Source organism: Musca domestica, unplaced genomic scaffold, assembly GCF_030504385.1.
Source record: "Musca domestica strain aabys unplaced genomic scaffold, Musca_domestica.polishedcontigs.V.1.1 49, whole genome shotgun sequence".
NCBI classification, from domain to species: Eukaryota; Metazoa; Arthropoda; class Insecta; order Diptera; family Muscidae; genus Musca; species Musca domestica.
The window spans coordinates 6,433,640-6,455,502 of NW_026712344.1; the positions used below are offsets into that span (position 1 = coordinate 6,433,640).

Genomic DNA, 21,863 nt, shown 5'->3' on the forward strand with positions numbered 1-21,863 from the left:
CTATAGAATTCCCTTAACAAAAATTATACTAACCAAGAATACAAACACCTCATTGGAAATTGCAATATTTTAACAGTTGTAATAACACCACATGCTGTGGATTTGAAAATAATGGAAACAACGACGGTTACCTTAAATTATATGCGCGATGTAAGAATTCTATGGCTAGTAGAAAAAACCACCTCCATAGAGGATTTCAAGGACATTGTATTGCAGCAATGTCAACTATATAAAATGACAAATGTTATTCTACATTTTGTTGAATTGAAAGAACAATACTACTTCCTCAAACCTTACCCCAAATACCATTGGCATATTGCCAACGTGAAAGAAAATGATCACATATATTACCCCTGGCACTGGAAAAATCTACAAAATATCACGGTTATCACTTTTGTGGATTTGGTACCGCCTCGTGCCCTCGCCTATGAAGATGTTAAGAAAAATATCAAATTGAATGGCTTCGTGGCTAGAATGGTTTTACTATTTGCAGAATACTTTAATGCCACACTAAAAATGTATGAACCTCTAAAAATTGACAAAGATCTTCCTCACTTTGGCATAATCAATGATATGGTTGATGCAAATATCTTGGATATACCCATGTCATTGGAGAGTTCCTTTGATGACAGATGGCTTAACATGTCATATCCATATGAAATTGACCAAATCATGACAATGGTTCCACTTTCCTCGCCATATACTCTACATGAAATATTTGGTATTCTCTTGGATTCATATTTCTTTGTGTCTCTGTTGACCTCATATTTCCTATTATCATTAGCTCTTTGTATTGTCGACTTTTATGTCGATGGCTTTTGGCTACATTTGAATTGGCTTTTCAATGAACAGGTATTTCCTGGAGTATTACGGCAATCATTCCAAGTGCGTCCAACTCAACTATTAAGTCATCGAATTGTATACACATTAGTTGGATTTATTGGACTAAATATAGGTACACAATTTTCGGCACGTATAAATAGCTTGTTCACCACTCCACCGTATCATCCACAGATTCGAACATTCGACGACCTAAGGCAATCAAATATAATATTACTTGTCGATTTTGGAGATGTAGAAAAATTAAAATTTTATTTCTATGAAAAGAAACTAACTGCAATTTTAACAAACACATCCCACTTCTTGGAAGTGCGTGGAAGTTTTAACAGCTCCTATTGTTACTTTGTTCGCACTGCATCGTGGAACATATTCAATCAAGTGCAAAACTATTTTTCATACAAGATATTTCTCTATTGGATTTGGATGTTGATTGTCATTGGCTGGTCCTGTAGTATGTTTGTATTTTTTATGGAATTGTATTTAGTATGGAAACGTTGAAATGTCATTGTATAAGTTAAACTTATTTAAATGTTTTAATAAAAAAATGACAAAAAAAGTAAATGTAATACCTATTTTCTGTGGGGGTTTCTTAGCAGGTACTTCATCTATAGATCTTAATTTATAAAAGATCCACGAAGATCTGTTTATGTTTTTCAAGAGAAGTCTTCCGAAAATTTTTCTAGCAAAGTTGAATAGTTTGTGTTCTTATTGAAAGCGTTTAGAAATGACTATATGAAAAGAAGAAGAAGAAGAGAAAACTTTTAATATCCTCCACCATGAAGTAGAAAATGTGGCATTTCCAAGTATTTCAACGTCAAATATTACAACTCGTATATGTATACGAAAAAAACGTCTCTAAAAAAATTAATGTCTGAGAAAAAATTCAAGTCGAATCAGTAATCAGAAACGCGATGCGCCGTTTAATATTCTATTGCTTCCATACAAATCGTCTTGGCCTAATCCTAACAATATGTGGGTGGTTATAATATATAGCAATGATAAGAAAAGTAGCACGTAAAAAGCAGTTAAGTTTATATCCTCCACCATTAGGAAAGTAACTCATGTAAAAATATGTCTGTATATGCCGAAATTCCAACATTCACTTCAGTTATTAGGAACATCTAACCGAAATTTAAAACAATTCTGTAAAAAAATCAAAATAACGAATATCGGGAGGATAGAGGCTGCAGAAAAATCTTGAAAGCCCAACACGGAATTCAAATACGGAATTCAAATATTGAATTCCGGTTGAAAATGTGACTAAAATCGCCAAAATACCGAATATTGGGAAGTACCTTTATATGGGAGCTATATGAGGACCTACGAGAACCTATATAGAAAATATTCTGTCACATGAGGTAGACCCGTTATAAAATCAAAATATCGAATTTAAAAATATTCCGTTAGAAAATGTGGCTATGCGGAATGGTAACATTATATCGGAGCTATACGAAAACGTTATGAATTCTAAATACCGAATTTTAAGCTATTCCTATAGGAACTGAAGCTAAAATTTTCTAAATACAGAATATGAGAAGGTACCTTCATATGGGGGGCTTTAAGAAAACTTATATAGACAATTTTGTGCCACATGAGATAAAACCTAACCTAAATACCAAATTTTAAACTATTCCGTTGAAGAGTGTGGCTAAATCGTCAAAATTCCAAATACCGAGAGGTACCCTTATATGGAGGCTATATGAAAACGTTGGCCGATATGGCTCATCTTCGAACTTGACTTGAATTGACTTTAGACAAAAGGAAACGTTGTGATTCTTATCAGTGCCGTTTGGACTCTAAGGTGATTATAACATACGGACATTGCTGAATCGCTTTATAATTTTATTGTGATTAGGAATATTTATACTTATAGGGGTCTCCGGCGGATATTTCGAAGTGTTGCAAACGAAATGAAAAATTTAATATACCCTCCATTGCATAAATGAAATTTGTCATAAGATTTAAGAAAGTTAACTTCTTTGTTTTCCATTCAGACATTTAGTCTGAGATATTGACGGTACAGGAGAAATTGAGGATTTAATTGCAATTTTTGGATATAAATAGTTTTAGTTAATTAGTATGGTCTTAATTAATTTTGCATTACATTCTCGAATATATGTTCCACCCATGGTACAATGAAGACAAGGTAGTCTAAATTTGAAAAAAATTGCAAGTACAAAGGTCTACCTGTTTGGCTTGTAATGTCAGAATTACTACCAAAACAATTGAAAAGCAAACAACTTGTTGCATTGATTTTAAATAAATAATTAAAAACCGCGAAAACTTAATGAAAGGTCAAATTTTCTTTTCAAAATCATGTTCTAAATACCTCTTATGGTTTATTTCGCGACAAAAACTGTAGATTTTGTCGATGCATATGTTGCAATAGGCATTTTGAAAACACCCGTATTTGAATATTTCCTGAACAATATTGAAAAGAATATTATTGAAACAAATGAAGTTGACATATTAAGCCAGAAAAATAAACAAGTAAAAAAGCAGCTAAGTTCGGCCGGGCCGAACTTTTAATACCCTCCACCATTTCGATGGAACTTGAAAATTTTCAAAAAATTCCGAAAACTACCACTTAAATGAAAGCCGTTATATGGGGGTTATACGAAGACGTAGACCTGCATACGAAATTTTTTGACATAGGTGTCAGTACCCATTGGGATCTCCCAGTACGGAATTTGAAGCAATTCCGGTGAATAATGTCGCTAAAATCATCAAAATACCGAATATAAGGAGGTACCATTATATCGGGGCTATATAAGGACGTGGACCTGTACAGACAATTTTATATCGTAGCCTGTATTACCCATTTCGAACTTCAAATACCAAATTTGAAACAATTCCGGTGAATAATGTCGCTAAAATCATCAAAATACCGAATATCGGGCAGTACCATTACCATTGGACCTACATGGCCCATTTACGAACTTAACCTGCCTACTGGAAAAATAAACATGTGTGCAAAATTTTAGCCATCTATCCCAATTCTTTCGAAAGATAGCGTGATTACAACCGACAGACAGACAGGCAGACGGACTGGCTAAATCGTCTTAGAATTTTACGCTGATCAAGAATATATATACTTTGTTGGGTCTGACATGAGTATTTCGAGGAGTTACAAACGGAATGACAAAATGGAGGGTATACCATAGTATGGTGGAGGGTATAAAAACTTTAAACATACTTTTATATAAATTGTAGCAGGTAGTATATTTTCAAATGTTTGTGCAAAAAAACACTTTTGGCTTATATTAAAAAAACAAAATTAATGGAATGTTATTTTTAATTACATTTACATATTAGTATGTTTGTACTGGAATTATCAAAACATAAATAATAATCCTTTTGAATTTACTAAGTAAGTAAGACCATATCATATATTCAATTAGTACTTGCAATGAAGCACTTGAAAGAAACACTTCTTCTCCTTCTTTCTGCGGTTAGTCGCACAAAAAGTTGGTCCGACCTTTCACCCCACAAAAATGACAAAGTTGAAAAGTATGGCAAACTGTTATGGAATATTTGGCACGAAAGCCCATTTGAAGGCTTACTTATAATTCAACACCAGAGGCCAGAAGATGCCGGAATTCATTACCTCTATGAAATCGCCTTAAACCAAACCAAGGATTTAATATTAAAATACAAACACCAAATTGGAAATAGCAATATTTTAACGGTTATAATAATATCGAATGTTATGGATATGAATATAATGCAGGCAGCCGCTGTTACATTAAATTATATGCGTCAAGTAAGAATCCTGTAGCTAGTAGAAAAAGTTCCCTGCATTACAGATTAGGTGTGTCTGGCTACCCTAAAATTTGTAACAATTGTTACAAATTGTTACTGGAAGTCGTCTGTTAACCCGAAAGTTCTGACAAAGAGAGCGGTCGGAGAGAGAAATTTTGACAGTTCTTTCAGTGAGAGTTTGCAAATTCTTGCTGGAAAAATTTCTTCTTGCAATCACTTGCAACTCTTCTTCTTCTCATTCATCGACATTCAATCAGATGTTTTCTATTGTTTGTTTATTTATTTTTGTGCTTTCAATTTGAAAATATTTTTTTTGGAATTAGCAAGACTAATAGTTTTTGGAGAACAACTTTACAAAATGTGAAAAACGTAAATGTTAACATGTAATAAGAAAATAAAAGACTATTTCCAACATTTTTATTTAAAAAACCTGTAAAATTAGTATTGCTTCCTTTGTTTTAATTCTCCTTATGGGGGACAAATTGGTTTGTTTTGACAAATCAGCTGATTAGTTGCCAGCTTCTGCAGGAATACCGTCTGTTTACTTTTCGCATTTTTCTTGCAAAAGAGAATAAAACTACCTTACTCTCTCAGAAAAATGTTGCTGGACAATTCCTGCAGGAAAAGTAACCAGACACACCTATTTTAAGGATCTTGTACTGCAGAAAAGTAAAATGTATAAAATGACAAACGTCATTCTACATTTTATTGAATTAAAGGAACAATACTACTTCCTGAAGCCATATCCTCAATACCATTGGCATACTGGCAACGCTAAAGACAAAAATTGTATCTATTATCCCCAACACTGGAACAACTTACAAAATATCACTTTAATCACCTATGTAGATCTGGTACCGCCTCCTGCTTTCTTATATGAAGACAATAGGAAAAATATCAACTTAAATGGTTTGATGGCCAAAATGGTATTGCTTTTTTCAAACTATTTCAATGTCACACTTCAGATGTATAACCTTTAAAAGTTGACGACACCCTACCCCACTTTGCCATAATCAGTGATATGGTTGCCGCAAAACTTTTAGATATACCCATATCTTTGGCGGGTTACTTTTGCGACAGATGGTACAATATGTCTGTTGAGTTATTTTCCCTTGTTTAATTATGCAAAGTAAAAAAGAAAACAAAGTAATTTTCTTTCAACTAAACAAGGGTTGCACAGAATTGATTTATTTTATTTTCAAGAAAAATATTTTTCAAAAGGTTACAGAAAGGGTTTAGCAAAAGTACTTAGCTGTTGATCGCTCGGCTGTCCAATTAAAAGAGAGCGAGTCAACTTAAACTATTTTGTTTGGTAGCCAAAAATCACCAAACGAAAAACGTACATAATATGCAACAGCTGTTTTGCATTTATATACATTTATCTTCTTTTGCATGGTGTCAATGACTACCTAAGCCAATCATGCTTATTCCATTTCTTTTACATATTTATTTTGTAACAAGAAAGGCTTAGGCATGCATCGGTCACATATAAATATGTATGCATGCATGTGTAGTTGGTTGTGTACCATCTCATTTGCCTACTTCTATTCTGCATTCCCATTTATTTTCAGCAATAGGCATAACAAAGCATGTGGATGAGGGGGTCGCGACGCACAAGCAAGCATCATAGCGACCATCATAACAAAACAACTGATCAGTGATCGATGTGTTGTTATTGTTGTCGAATGGAAGAAAAGGGAATAGGCAAATGAGTGGTCACCAAACAGAAGGTATTTTTTGGCTACACTCAGGCTAATTAGTATACGTACATTAATGTTTTTATAATTAAATATAAAAAATATGTAAATAACTAATTAAATTGAATGAAAAATATACTTTGATAAAATAAAGAAAAGTAATGTAAATAAATTGAAATAAAATAAGTTTAAATTAAAAGAATATAATTATAAAGAATAAAAAGAAAAGTATAGGAAATTTTAAATAATGAAATTTAAAACATATAATAAATAATTATATCATTAAATATGAAAATAATAATAATTATTGATATAATTTTGATGAGTTGGTAGGCATTTTATGTAGTTTTATGGTGTGTGATTGTGTTGTTGGGTGGTGATGATGATGATTATGTTGTTGCCATTTGTGGGTGGTGATGATTGTTGTGGATTGATGATGTTTTCATCAACATTCTCCCCCCTGAAGGACGAATGTTCTTGAATGCGGGTTACTATGATATGATGAACTACCGATGGGAGTATTTTAGTCGAGGTAGTAACCTCCGCTATGCTCCGACTCACAGCGTGTTAGTGTAGCCATCATAATAGCAACCCTACATCCAACAGAACCATATCCATGTAAAGTTTAAAGTAGAGTTTTTGGATTGTCCATATCAGGGTCAGAATGAGGTGAATTATCTGGAAGTAAACAGATTTTAGAAATTGGTCGTTTTACAAGTTTGTTTTTCATTAGAACAGATACCACCCTTGTGTGTCCATCAGGTCCTGGATGAGTATTTTCAATACGTCCAAGTATCCATTGTCCAGGTCCACATCTTTCATCAGTGACTAGTACCAAATCTCCAATTTTAGGATCCGTTGAAGTTTTAAGCCATTTTGGACGAGCTTGAAGGCGATTTAGGTATTCGTTTTGCCATCTTTTCCAAAAATGTTGCTTTATTTTTTCAATAGTTTTCCAACGGGTTAGGTTATTGATATTAGAATCCAAAAGCGTTTCTTCTTGTAAGCAATTGGTAGGCTCACCTATAAGAAAATGCGCTGGAGTAAGCGCCTCAAAATCTGAAGGGTCATTAGAGAGAGGACAAAGTGGCCTAGAATTCAAGCAACTTTCAATTTGGCATAATAGTGTAGTTAATTCTTCGAAGGTAAGATTTCTATCATTTGTGATTCTTTTCAAATGATATTTAACAGATTTTACACCTGCTTCCCAAAGGCCACCAAAGTTGGGCGAAGCTGGTGGGATAAAGTGCCAAGTAGTTGAATTTTGGCTTAAAGAGTGAATAAGATCTTCAGGAATAGAATTTTTATTTTTGTTATGCAAAACTTTTAGTTCTTTGGATGCACCAACAAAATTTGTACCACAGTCAGAATAAAGATCAGTACAAATGCCTCTTCTAGAAGTGAAACGTTTAAAGGCAGCAAGAAAAGCATTTGTTGTAAGATTAGAAACTGCCTCTAAGTGAATGGCTTTTGTAACCATGCATACAAATACGCATATGTAGCCTTTAGTTATAGAAGAAGATCTGAGATTAGAATTTTTGATAGAAATGGGTCCTGCATAGTCGACGCCACTGTGTTTAAAAGGTCTAGAAATCGTTAAACGCACTTTTGGTAAATTGCCCATTATTTGCTGAGCAGTTTTGGAATTGTATCGGAAGCATTTTATACATGTATGAATTATGCGTTTTGCAAGTTGATTTCCAGATACAATCCAAAATTTGCGGTTTACAAATGACATTGTTAATGTAACACCGCCATGTAAAGTTTTTTCATGCGCGTCTGAGATTATAAGTTTAGACAAAGGATTATGTTTTGACAAGATAATTGGATGTTTGACGTCATAAGGAAAGTTAGAATTTTGAAGGCGTCCACCTACACGAAGAATCCCATTTTCGTCTAGAAATGGCATAAGTTTTAGAATGGGACTTGTTTTAATGTCTCTTTTCGTGGTAAGTTTAGAAATTTCCTCAGGAAAATCAACCTTTTGGGAAATTTTAGCAAGAACAGATAAAGATTTGTTATATTCTGTAAGAGTCAAGGGTTTTAGTTTTTTACATTTTGGATTTCTGCAATTTTCAAGAAATCTCAGACAATATGAAACGACTCTTACTAAAGTTTGTAATTTTGAGTATTTAGAAAATAGTTCAATGTATATTTTCTCAGTGGACAAATTAGTTGATATTTTAGATTTTCGTTCCTCTTCAGAGGTATGTAAATTTGGAAGAATTTCTGGCCAAGATTGTTCAGTTTCATAAAGAAATTGGGGACCAAACCACCATGAATGTTTTTCAATTAATTCTTCAGCCAGAATTCCCCTAGATGCGCAGTCAGCAGGATTTAGTGAAGTTGGAACATATTTCCATTGTATAGGATTGCTTAAGCGTTGAATATCAGCGACTCTATTGGCGACATAAACTGTCCAATTAGATGGGGATTTACGAATCCAACTAAGTACAGTGGAGCTATCACTCCAGTAATATATATTTTGGACATTTAGATCACTAAGTGAATCTTTGACTGTTTGAGTCAATTTTACGCCAAGAGTCGCAGCGCACAGTTCTAGTCTTGGTATAGAAACTGTTTTTATGGGTGACACTTTAGATTTGGCTTGTAAAATATTGACAAATATGCCATTAGGGGTTATAACGCGTGAATAAACGACAGCAGCGTAGGCAGTAGTTGATGCGTCACAAAAACAATGAAGTTGCGTCTCACAATTTGGTAACCATTCAATCCATCTTGGAATGGATAATTTAGAAAATATTGGCAAAGAAGATCTATGGTTTAGCCATTGAGACTCTAATTGTTTGGGTATTTTTTCATCCCAATCGACGCCATGTTCCCAAAGCTGTTTAAATATTGATTTGGCTACAACTGTTGTTGGTGTTAGCCAACCTAATGGGTCATAAAGTCTGGCAGATTCAGACAGAATTTCTCGTTTTGAAAAATAAGGTTTTTCTTCGAGATTAACTTTGAAAGAAAAGGAGTCAGTTTCTGTATTCCACTGAATGCCAAGAGTTTTTACTATATTGTCATGGTCAAAACTTTGTGTAACAGAAGTTTCTCTATGCTCTTCTGGTATTTGGGAAAGAAGTTCTTTTGAATTAGTTCTCCATTTACGGAGATTACAACTAGCTTTTTCTAAAAGAGCACATAGATTTTTGAACAATTGATTTGCAGATTCTAAAGTGTCTGCACCAGAAATTATGTCGTCAACGTAGGAGTCTTGAACTAAAACTTGACCAGCTTTTGGGAATATTTGTTTGTAATCGTCTGCTATTTGTTGCAGGATACGAATTGCAAGATAAGGGGCTGAAGTTGTACCATAAGTTACAGTATTCAGTTCATAAATTGAAATGTCTTCAAATTGGCTGTTGCGCCATAGAATTTGTTGGTATTTTCTGTGGTTTGGACAGACTTGTATTTGGCGAAACATTTTTTCAATGTCTGCACTGAAGGCTATTTTGTGTCTTCGCCATTTGGTCATAATACCAGGAAGATCATTTTGCAGAGGGGGTCCAGGAGAAAGTTCTTCGTTGAGAGATTTATAATCAGCTAGATGGCTACTGCCATCAAAAACAACTCTCAGTTTTGTAGTAGAACTACTTTCTTTAAAAACGCCATGATGAGGCAGAAAATAAGAATTTGGACGAACGTCAGTAGGATAAGTCCCTATTTTAGTCATGTGTCCTAAGGATTCATACTCTTGCATAAAAGCTTTGTATGTGTCACTAAAACTGGGTCTTTTAGTAAAAGAAATTTCAATTTGTTTAAGACGCCTAACAGCATTAGTGACATTATTGTTAAGTATGGGATAAGAATTTGATTTTAGTAAAGATTTAAATGGTAAATTTACCATATATCGACCATTTTCGGTTCGATTTGTAGTAGTTTGGAAGTATTTCTCACATTCCAGTTCTTCACTGGTAAGTTTTCTTTTAGAAATAACTTCCTCTTGTTCCCAAAAGGATTTTAGAATATTTTCCAAGTTCACATTGTGAATATGGATTCTATTTGTGGAGATAGATTCAGTGGGTCCAGAAAATACCCATCCAAAAGTTGTATTTTGGAAGAAAAGATCATTATGAATGAATGACTCTGTAGGAATTTTGATTTTAGAACAGATATCTGACCCTAGAATTAAGTCTATTGGGTCAGATTTGTAGTAATAAGGGTCAGCTAAGTTTTCAAATTCAATATTAGGCAAAGAAATATGTTTAGATGAAGGATTTGGTGTATAAGAAGAGAGAGAAGAAAGTACAAGAGCTGTACATGAAAGTACTAACTCTTGTTTTCGTGTGAACAAGTCAAGATTCACCGAAAATTTAGATAAATTTTCACCACCATTTCCTATACCAATCACTTTACAATGTGATCTGGTTTTTTCAAGACCTAAAAGTTGAACTGTTGATTCTGAAATTAGACTTCCCTGAGATCCAGGGTCTAGCAGAGCACGTATAGTGAATTTACCACGTTTTGTGATAATGCAAAGTCTAATTGTGTAAAGTAGAACAGAATTAAAAGATTGTGCACTATGAGAAGTGACTTGATTGGACAGATTTAGATTTTTAGTTAAAGTCACAGGTTCATCTGAATGAAGCACTGTATGATGAGGTTGTTTGCATGTTATGCATCGAAAGAAAGATTTGCAATTGTTTACATCGTGACCGATTACAAAACAATTGCGACAGATGTTTTTATCTGCAAGAAATTTATTTTTAGCGATCAATGTTAAGGCGAGAAATTTAAAACACTTTGAGAGAGAATGATTCTTCTCACAAAATGCACAAACAGCTGAGTTTGATTTTGAAAACTTTCCAGTATGAGTGAAAGTTTTCTTGGTTTTAGGAGAAGAATTATTGTAACTTTTGCTAATTTTAGTGAAGTTTTGTTTGGGAAAAGATTTTGAAGTTGATGGGAATTCATCAGTTAAGGACTCAAGAGTCCTAAAAGTTCTTTCTAAGAACGAAAATAATTCAGAAAGTTGAGGTAATTCAGTAGAAGATTTAAGAGATTGTTCCCAATCTCGACGAGATTGAATATCAAGTTTTTGAACAATCAAATGAATTAACAGTGGGTCCCAAGTGTCGGTATTAACATCCAAGTTTTGTAAGGATGCAATACACTCTCGAGCAGAATCTAGTAAAGTTTTGACAGATTGAAACCCACCATCAGATTTTGGAATATTGAAAAGTTTGGAAATCAAGTTACCCACAAGCATTCGCTTGTTATGATATCTTGATTCCAAAATCTTCCATGCAGAGTCATAATTCGCCTCAGTGGCAGAAATATTTTTGATTAAATTGGCTGCTTCACCAACCAATGTACTGCGAAGGTAGTAAAATTTTTGAATTTTATTCAAAGAATTATTTAAGTGTACAAGAGAGAAATATATATCACGGAATGGAATCCATTCCATATAATCACCAGAGAATTTTGGCAGTGAAATTTTAGGAAGTTTAGAATCTGAAGCTAATGTGTCACTACGATTATGATTTGCAACAAATGTGCTTGCCATTGGTGATTGCGAAATAGAGTAGTCTGATAATGAGTCTATGATTTTTCCTTTGAAGATTAGATATTTTTCGGAAAAATCAAAATACACATCATCATTCAAGTATGGCACATCACTGGCATTCAAGGAAGAGTCTCGTACAAGTTGCATAATCGTATCGTGTTGCGATTCAAACCGATTAAAAATGTCATCAACTCTTTGAGTTAATGCATTTCCATAACCATGAGTCTTTTCAGAGGGATCTTTTGCCTCGAAACGGGCTTGATATTTCGATAATAAATCGAATAAATCCCTCTGTTCTTTAATTAAATTGGAAAGATCACTCATGGTTATAGTTTGAATACACTCGCAAACACTTTTGACACCAAAAACACTTTTTAGGTTTAGCTCACTTTCACTGCACAAATTGTGTCGAAAATTTCCAATAATTGAAGATATTTTTTTTTTATTTTATTTATTTATTTTTATCCACGAAAGAAGTTTAGCAATCGCAAGAAAATTTTAGTAAAATTTAATTAAAAGAAATAAATATATATTTAATTTATGACAATTTGTTGTTGTGTTTGAATTTAAAAGAACAAAAACAAATAAAAATTGCTTTATTCTTCGGCTGAAATATTTAAATTGAAATATTTAAATTGAAAATGGCGAAAATTTGCTGCATTAAATTATAAACGTTTGCACTTGCACTTTTTTTTTAAATTTTCGCACTTTTTGTTGTTCTTTATTTAGGATTTATTTTTTTAATAAAGTGTTTAATTAGTATACACACTTTCAAACAAACACAACAACAGTCTAAAAAAATTTAATTTATTAAGAATTAAAAAATATATATATTTTTTATTTTTTCAATTATTGGAATTTTCACTTAAAATCACTTAATTTTTCAGAAAAGCACAACGAATATTTAAACCGATGAGAATTCCCGGGTTTCGGCACCAATAAAATGTTGAGTTATTTTCCCTTGTTTAATTATGCAAAGTAAAAAAGAAAACAAAGTAATTTTCTTTCAACTAAACAAGGGTTGCACAGAATTGATTTATTTTATTTTCAAGAAAAATATTTTTCAAAAGGTTACAGAAAGGGTTTAGCAAAAGTACTTAGCTGTTGATCGCTCGGCTGTCCAATTAAAAGAGAGCGAGTCAACTTAAACTATTTTGTTTGGTAGCCAAAAATCACCAAACGAAAAACGTACATAATATGCAACAGCTGTTTTGCATTTATATACATTTATCTTCTTTTGCATGGTGTCAATGACTACCTAAGCCAATCATGCTTATTCCATTTCTTTTACATATTTATTTTGTAACAAGAAAGGCTTAGGCATGCATCGGTCACATATAAATATGTATGCATGCATGTGTAGTTGGTTGTGTACCATCTCATTTGCCTACTTCTATTCTGCATTCCCATTTATTTTCAGCAATAGGCATAACAAAGCATGTGGATGAGGGGGTCGCGACGCACAAGCAAGCATCATAGCGACCATCATAACAAAACAACTGATCAGTGATCGATGTGTTGTTATTGTTGTCGAATGGAAGAAAAGGGAATAGGCAAATGAGTGGTCACCAAACAGAAGGTATTTTTTGGCTACACTCAGGCTAATTAGTATACGTACATTAATGTTTTTATAATTAAATATAAAAAATATGTAAATAACTAATTAAATTGAATGAAAAATATACTTTGATAAAATAAAGAAAAGTAATGTAAATAAATTGAAATAAAATAAGTTTAAATTAAAAGAATATAATTATAAAGAATAAAAAGAAAAGTATAGGAAATTTTAAATAATGAAATTTAAAACATATAATAAATAATTATATCATTAAATATGAAAATAATAATAATTATTGATATAATTTTGATGAGTTGGTAGGCATTTTATGTAGTTTTATGGTGTGTGATTGTGTTGTTGGGTGGTGATGATGATGATTATGTTGTTGCCATTTGTGGGTGGTGATGATTGTTGTGGATTGATGATGTTTTCATCAACAATGTCAGATTCATACGAAATTGATCAAATCATGACAATGGTTCCACTCTCCAAACCAATAAGTTTGCGTGAAATATTTACCATACTATTAGATCTACATTTCTTAGTTTATATACTGACCTCTTATTTGCTACTATCATTAATCCATTGCATTGTTGATTACTATGTGGATGGATTTTGGCACCATTTGAATTTGTTCTTTAACACAAATGTATTTCCCGACATATTAGGTCAATCATTTCAAATGCGTCCAACAAAATTATTAAGCCTTCGTGTTGTTTATTTTTTATTGGATTCATTGGCCTCAATGTATGTACACAATTTTTGGCGAGAATAAATAGTTTGTTCACCCCTCCGCCATTTCATTCACAAATTCAAACATTCAATGATTTGAGGCGATCAAACATAAAAGTTCTTATTGATTCTGGAGATGCCCAGCGATTAAGTTCCCATATCCATGAAAAGGGAATCGATATAATTTCGACTAACACATCCCACTTTTTGGAAATGCGTACGAGTTTTAATATTACTTATTGTTATTTTATTCCAAGTGCATCGTGAACAATATTGAATCAAGTTCAAAATTTTTTTCGCAGAAGATATTTCATACCCCCGATGAGTTGTTTTTATACCCCACGGCATTGTGGGGGTTTAAGTTGCAATTTAATTCACCATTCATGGAGCCTATTTAATTCATTTGGTTCACGCAACGGGATTACAAAAAGCTTTGCTCCAAAGCGTATTCGCCGATTTACTAAAGACGAACAGACTTTCTTTGCAAAATCCAAATGGTGAAATGGAACCGACATATTTAACTGTGGATAATTTCTTTTGGATTTGGATATTAATAGTACGTTGGTATTTGCTGTCGAATTATGGTATGCCACGAATCAAGGAGCTATTTTTAACGGCTAAAAAGATGATGTCTATATACTAATTTATTTATATTTGTTAGTAAAATCTTCAAAAATGCTCAAAAGTAGAGTTTAGAAAATATTCTTAATGTATGAAACATGAACAGACTTTATACATATAGAATACCATTCATTATATGGTCCTCTTTATGTTACATTTCTATAGAAACCCCTCCTGTCTTCTTCTTAATATAGAAAAAAACTTTATTACAAATTAAAACATTAAGGCGACCGGTCTAATTTAAAATCTAAAACAGGCGTAAACAGAAAAGCTTATATCAATTGAAGAACGTAATAGGGAATTTTATTTATATGATCGTTAAAAGAACGTATAGAACACCGTTCAAGTTACACTTTCCAAAGGGCGTATATTTATCCATAATAATGGAATCGTGACCTATAACATTAGAACCTGCTTTATTTAGAAAGGAATTGTAGACTTTCGATAAATCAACTTTTGATTTTCAATGTAAATCAGTTTACTTTATCTTAAATGTAATTGTTAACTTTCAATCTATACATTTTAGAAAACCTAAAGCTACTGTTTCTTTTCAAAGAGTATTAGAATACATCTAGAGTAATTGCATAATCTCTTACTCAAACACCAAATTCTACATACATTTGTATTTGTAATTCAATTTTATTTCGTTTAAGTCCAGCTAATAATTAAAATTAAAAACTAATAATCCATATGGTGAAAATAAAGAAATTACGCTGATATTCTTCATTTGTGTCATAAACTTTACAACAAGTTCACTTCTTTGTCTTTGATTTGGCCATTTGCATGCCTTGATATACACCCGTGTAATAACCACTCATATACCAGGACATCAACATTGCCGATAGATGTTCTGAGTCTTCGGCATTGTGTGATGCAGTCAACATCGGAGGTATTGGAGGCGGTGGAGGCATCGAGGATTTACTTAATTTGGTTTTAATTTTCTTGGAGGTTTTGCCACTAGTACTTGGGCAAGTATTGACAGCATCATCTGCTGCAGTCTCGGCTTCCAGTTTTGCTTTGGCAAATTGTAGGCGTCGATATTTTTTACCCCACGAAGCTATAACATCGCACAGTGCCACCTCCTGTACATTGTCGTAGCCAATGTATTTTAGTAGGCATGTTCCTGCCTCCTTTTCGATTGAAATTATTTTCGCCTCATAATCAATGCCATCCTCATAGGTGGCACGCACATAATCACCTACTTTATATTCTGCATGGGATGCAATATTCTCAAGTGTTCCGCCAGCAGCACCACCGCTTCCACTAGACTTGGATTTTTTACCTTCACTTGTATCATTGACATCACTTTTCTTACTAGTGGATAACGAAATACGACGCGCCAATTCTTCCCTAGCCAGCTTAACAGAGTCATCGTAAGCTTTAATCAAAAGCGTGTCATCCCAGACATCATCGACCGGAGCAGCATCCTTTGCTTCGGTTGGCTATAGAAAGGCTTTTAATTAATGGAATTTAAGAAAAAAGTTTATGATTGCTTTACTGACCACCTTTGCTGTTGACATTTGATTTAATTATTGGAATTGAATTCAATTTTTATTTATTTTTTTATTATTTTCTAATTTAATTTGAAGAAAAATGACTCCAAAAGCGCCAACAAGAAGAGAGAAACAAAACGGATAGGCGTGATAAAGATAAAAATCAAAGCAAAGACAACAATTGCAAAAGGGTTCTAGAAGAACGAAAATTCGGTCAAAAGGGTTCTAGAAATGCAAAATTCTCTCAGCTTATTCTTCACTGTAACATCAAATGGTGGAATAACAACCATGACTCAATAAGAAAGGTTGCTCAGTTTCAAAGAAACTAAAAATGTAACTCTGTGCCCGCGAAACAAGAATGGAATTTCGGGGTTATTTCACAAGATTGAATCTAAAATAGTAGGACAATACAGTTTTATCACAAAATTGTACCATTTGTTACCATTTACGTTGGAAATTTGCATTTATATTGCAACTAAATTTGAAATAATTTCAAATTATTGTATTTTTTATTCAAAATAATACATACACAAAATGATTTGTATTTAGGGTGTAGCTTTGTTCTACCTTTTATAATTATGCCATGATAACAACGTGTTCCTATAAATTTTAAGAACCATCGACACAAAACCATGGAATTGAACTTTTTAATGAAAAAATACTCAAATTGGTAAAAATTGCTAAAAATGCATATCATAACAACCTGCGATTAGCGTCGTAGAGGAAAATATATACAAATCTACTTAATTTTGAAGAAACATCAAAAATGTTTTGACATATCAATGTTCCCAAGGAATGATGCAAAATACATTATGACATTACATTTGGTAGCCAGCTAGCTTGGAAGGCTGACCTTATATTTGGGCCATGATCAGGTGTGAAAATCGTTATACATATGGATAATAGGAGCGACGGCACATACGTAAAACACATTCCGCCTGATAATGACTTAAAAAGTAGTTTAGAGAAGGCCGTATTTGTGTGCGTTTTCTTAAATTTTCCTACAAGTTATAGCAATTTTTCGGCTAAAAGAACAGATTTTTGGTAAACAAATCTCATAAATGTTGAAAGATGTCTTGCACGTAGAAATAAAAAGCTAATATCGATGTTAGTTTCTTAAGAAATTCGAAACACAACAAGTAAAAAAGCAGTAAGTTCGACCGGGCCGAACTTTGAATACCCTCCACCATTTAGAACGAATTTCAAAATTTTCGTAAAAAGATAACACTCGCCAAAAATTCATTTTAAAAATACAGAATTCTATGTCCCAGGCTGTAGTATCCATTTCGAACTTCAAACACCAAATTTGAAACAATTCCAAATTGAAACAAAACATCAATTCTCTTAATTTTTTATTTTTCAATTTCATTTCATTTTAAACTAGACTGAATAAATATAATTTGGATTTTGGATTTAGGGAAATCAGACGATTTAAAATGACTGACTGGTTACGAATACTATACGTAAACTTTACAGTTACAAACGTGTAGATATTTCATCATTAAAATCAGCTGTTCACAATGTTATTTGTTTATAAACAAACGGTTTAGGGTAGAATACACAGAACACACATTCATCACTATAAAAAAATGATTTTTGACAAATTCATGCAGGAAGCCTTTGTGGAAGCGAGACGTGCCCTTTCCGTCGGTGAAGTTCCTGTTGGTTGTGTATTTGTTTACGAAGGGAATGTAATAGCACGAGGAGCAAACGAGGTAAATGCCACCAAAAATGCAACACGCCATGCCGAGTTTATATGCATAGACCAAGTACTGGAATTTTGCACTGTTGGTGGACTGAAGTCAGAAGATGTATTCCCTAAGATTTCTGTGGTTGTAACGGTAGAGCCTTGTATTATGTGTTCAGCAGCATTACACGATCTAAAAGTGAAGGAAATCATTTATGGTTGTGCCAACGATCGTTTTGGTGGCAAGACAGTTGTTGATGTTCCACAAGTTGTTGATTACACAGTCAAAGTAGAGGGTGGTTTGTGCGCAGACGAGGCGATGGATTTATTAAAAGAATTCTATAAAGGTGAAAATCCCTCGGCGCCAGTTGCAAAAAGTAAGAGATAGTTATGAAATTTAATACTACATATTTTGTAAATGACTATTTTAATATAAGTATCTATGAATAAAATCGTGTTATAAAAGTGAATACATGCAGGAAAAAAATTATTTCCCTCGAATATACATCTACATGTTATTGAAAAAATAACACAAATTCCTGGAAGTGATGTATTTGGCGTTTACCAAATGTTATCTTGTTTCACTACAGTGATCTCTGCTTAGAAATAAAGTTTTGGAAAGTTACTTAATTTTTATCTCAAATAAGATATGCTTAGTCTCCAATAATTGATAAAGCTAAAGCCCTGCTATAAACTGAAATTAATTCAATTCTGGAATGCAATTTGAAGTCCTAGGACCAATTTCATTCGAATTGTAACCATGCTATTGACAAAATCCTAATGATTATGTTAAAATGTAAGTATTGACTTTGCGAAAAAACAATTTATATTACGAATACGAATTTTTACCTAAATATGTAGAATTGCAAATGCATATTTTGTCTTTAAAATCAAGGGTATATATATCAGTCGATACGTGCTATGTGCATTTGGTACAACAGTTTTTTGAAAGTTCGGTATTGTAATGTTTATGTATATTGCATGTTTATGGATTTTAAGTGAATCTTTAACGATTTTTATCATACTTTCTTATCCTCCTGATTGTACACCGAATTTACTTTTGAGTCGAATGCAATGAATTGGTTTCTTTTGAAATTAAAGGAATCGTTTCGAATGCATCTTTTATGAGAGAAGATAAAATGTTTAGTTTAGTTTTAGTTTCGTTCAAATAAATGAAAAAATCTATGCGAATTTAAAGAATTGTGCATACTCACCTGAAATGCTCGTTTCACTAAAAACAAGGACTCCACAAACATGGTATATTTTTCAAAGACAACATTTATCAATGCTACCGAACGCGTAGGAAAACTGCGACCCGTAAACCGACAGTTTGAAATAAAAGGAATCGAATTGAAAACCTAATTACAAATAATCCAAATAGGAATATATTGCATTCATCTAAAAAAAATGTAAGGTCAATAACGAAATTGCAAAAATAGGGGACCTGCATACTAACCAGTAAACCACTTTTCTATTAGGCCTTCTGTGACAATAAGGAAAGGACATTAAACTTGCTAACTGCTCGTATGGAACAATATTAGCGGATATAAATAAGTTATTTTCACAAAAAACACGCACACACCCGGCGAAAAGATATCCCGACGATTAGCAGCAGCAAACTTAAATTAAATATTTTTCACACAATATTTTCAAAGATTCAAGATATTTTTTTAAGACCCACAAAATATTTTAATATTAAAAATACAACTAATATGATTCTTTAAATGACACATTTAATTAACACAATACACAAATTTCCATTGAATCACAACACTGTACACAAAAACCACATTGACTATATTCGTAAGGATATTAAACTTATAAAAATTCATTTATCGGCAATAATATTAACATAGTACTTCGATTGGATCTATTTTTTTCCAATTAGATATTTGTTTTGTACAAATGAGATGTTCGTTGTTCGCAAAACGCGCCATCACTGGGGCGTCATTTCCTCTGCAACAACGGACACATAACAAACGTCAGTTGATTAATAGGGTTGCCATTGCACAATTAATACAGATTACGATTTGTTTAGGTCTTAGCTTAATGCTATGTTCACATAGTACTATTAAATATTTAATTAAATCCGTAGATACTCAGAAAAGGCAGAAGAAGAGTTGCAAGATCACTTGATAAAGATTGGATAAATGCTCCGTTCCACAAAATGATGGTATGTTTCCGAACTGCAAGAAGGTAAAAGTTTTTACTACGATAACCGAAATAAATCGTAAAAATTGTAGATTCTTGCCTGTTCTGGAACAGAGCATGCGAGAATTTAAAAATGTCACTACGATTTCCGATTTTTTTCTATATGATATCGATTGCAAAACTCGTAGATTGTTTGCAATAGATATGCTCTGTTCCAGAACCTACAAGATGGTCTGTTCCAGAACGATAACCGATTTTCCCTTTATAATATCGAGAAAACTATCAAAACTAGTAGATTCTTGCAGGTACTGGAACAGAGCTAGAATCTTTTAGTTTTGCCATTATTTTTTCGATATCATAAAGGAAAATCGGTTAATAGTAGTAAACACTTTTATGCCATGTTTACGTTAGAACTTTTTGTAGGGTTAACCTACTTTGAGAGGATTTATTTGAAGTAAAAGTAATGGATATGACAATTTAAATCCAAATCTAGTGGGTTAACCCTCATATATATAAACGTACTGTTACATTCTTGCAGTCAAAGTTTATTAGTGTCCACCAACATATGCTATGTTCTCATTACATACACTTTCAATCACGTTGTTCGCTCTCAGAAATAGACACACGAATTAACCCGTTCATACGCACGATTCGTAATTCGCAGTAGAATAATAAAATAAAAGCAAAATCACGCGAATTTGGGACCCATTTCCTGACAGAATTCTGAAGGTAATGACGAACAGTAAATCTGGGAATCTGTTGTATATATTATTTCAATCTCATTTTAGACTGGAGGTATCAACCAGTTAAAAAGCAGGAAGTTCGACGGGCCGAACTTTGAATACCCTCCACCATTTGAAACGAATTTGGAAATTTTCAAAAAATTAAATCCCTTAAAAATTTTGTTAAAATCTTAAAAATACCGTATATAGCCGCTATATTGGGATCTATACGACGTGGACCTACATAGACATTGTTTGTCATAAGCCATTACCGAAATTCGAAACTTGGAATAAACGGTGAATAATGTTGCTAAAATCATCATACCGTATATAGGGAGGTACCGTTATATCGGAGTTATACGAAGACCTGGACCTGCATAGAAAATTTTCTGTCACAGGCTGTAGCATCCATTACGAATTTCAAATACGACATCTCAAACAATTTCGGTAAGTATTGTACCTAAAATCGTCAAAATACCGAATATAGGGAGGTACTGGTATATGTTGCCTATACGAAGACCTGCACCTGAAATTACGCCGGTGAACAATGATGCTAAAATCATCAAAATACCGAATATTGGGAGGTACCGTTATATGGGGTCTATACGAAGACGTGGACCTGCACATACAATTTTCTGTCTTAGGCTGTAGTATCCATTACGAACTTCAAATACCAAATTTGAAACAATTCCGGTGAATAATGTCGATAAAATCATCAAAATACCGTTATATGGGGACTATATGAAAACGTGGACTTACATGGGCCATTTACGAACTTAACCTGCCTACTGACCTTTTATCTCAATTCGTTCGAACGATTGCGTGATTACAACAGACATACAGACGGAAATCGCTAAATCGACTTAGATTTTTACGCTGATCAAGAATATACACTTTGTTGGGTCTGACATGAGTATTTCGAGGGGTTACAAACGGAATGACAAAGTTAATATACCCTCCACAGTTCAATGGAAGTATAATATTAGTGGAGGAGATGTAGATGCTAAAATATGGGATTAGAATGCGTTTAGATGTCAAGACCACAGGAGGCAGTGACAGCTGGGATGATCATCAGTGAATTA

General features: G+C 33.1%; 3 protein-coding genes across 3 annotated transcripts; 1 reads left to right on the plus strand and 2 right to left on the minus strand.

The window, feature by feature from the left end:
* Positions 1–6,162: 6,162 nt before the first annotated feature.
* Positions 6,163–10,422, minus strand: LOC131804796 (uncharacterized). Its single transcript, XM_059127992.1, has 2 exons — positions 9,718–10,422; positions 6,163–9,303 (listed from the first exon to the last, which is right to left on the minus strand). Exons 1-2 carry the CDS (start codon positions 10,156–10,158, stop codon positions 6,925–6,927), a joined length of 2,820 nt encoding a protein of 939 aa, XP_058983975.1. The 5' UTR covers positions 10,159–10,422; the 3' UTR covers positions 6,163–6,924.
* A 4,925-nt stretch (positions 10,423–15,347) lies between these two features.
* LOC101899694 (survival motor neuron protein) lies at positions 15,348–16,379 on the minus strand. Its single transcript, XM_005184805.4, has 2 exons — positions 16,231–16,379; positions 15,348–16,170 (listed from the first exon to the last, which is right to left on the minus strand). Exons 1-2 carry the CDS (start codon positions 16,246–16,248, stop codon positions 15,481–15,483), a joined length of 708 nt encoding a protein of 235 aa, XP_005184862.1. The 5' UTR covers positions 16,249–16,379; the 3' UTR covers positions 15,348–15,480.
* A 1,377-nt stretch (positions 16,380–17,756) lies between these two features.
* LOC101900385 (tRNA-specific adenosine deaminase 2) lies at positions 17,757–18,378 on the plus strand. Its single transcript, XM_005184809.4, has one exon. It carries the CDS (start codon positions 17,811–17,813, stop codon positions 18,294–18,296), a length of 486 nt encoding a protein of 161 aa, XP_005184866.1. The 5' UTR covers positions 17,757–17,810; the 3' UTR covers positions 18,297–18,378.
* Positions 18,379–21,863: the final 3,485 nt, after the last annotated feature.

What these genes read in the sequence shown, in the direction of transcription:
- LOC131804796 (XM_059127992.1), bottom strand. Translation starts at nt 10,158, where the DNA reads ATGGTAAATTTACCATTTAAATCTTTACTAAAATCAAATTCTTATCCC. An exon ending in AAATGTTTCGCCAAATACAA is followed by an intron (nt 9,304 to 9,717) that starts GTCTGTCCAAAC and finishes CTTGGCATTCAG; the next exon opens with TGGAATACAGAAACTGACTC.
- LOC101900385 (XM_005184809.4), top strand. Translation starts at nt 17,811, where the DNA reads ATGATTTTTGACAAATTCATGCAGGAAGCCTTTGTGGAAGCGAGACGT.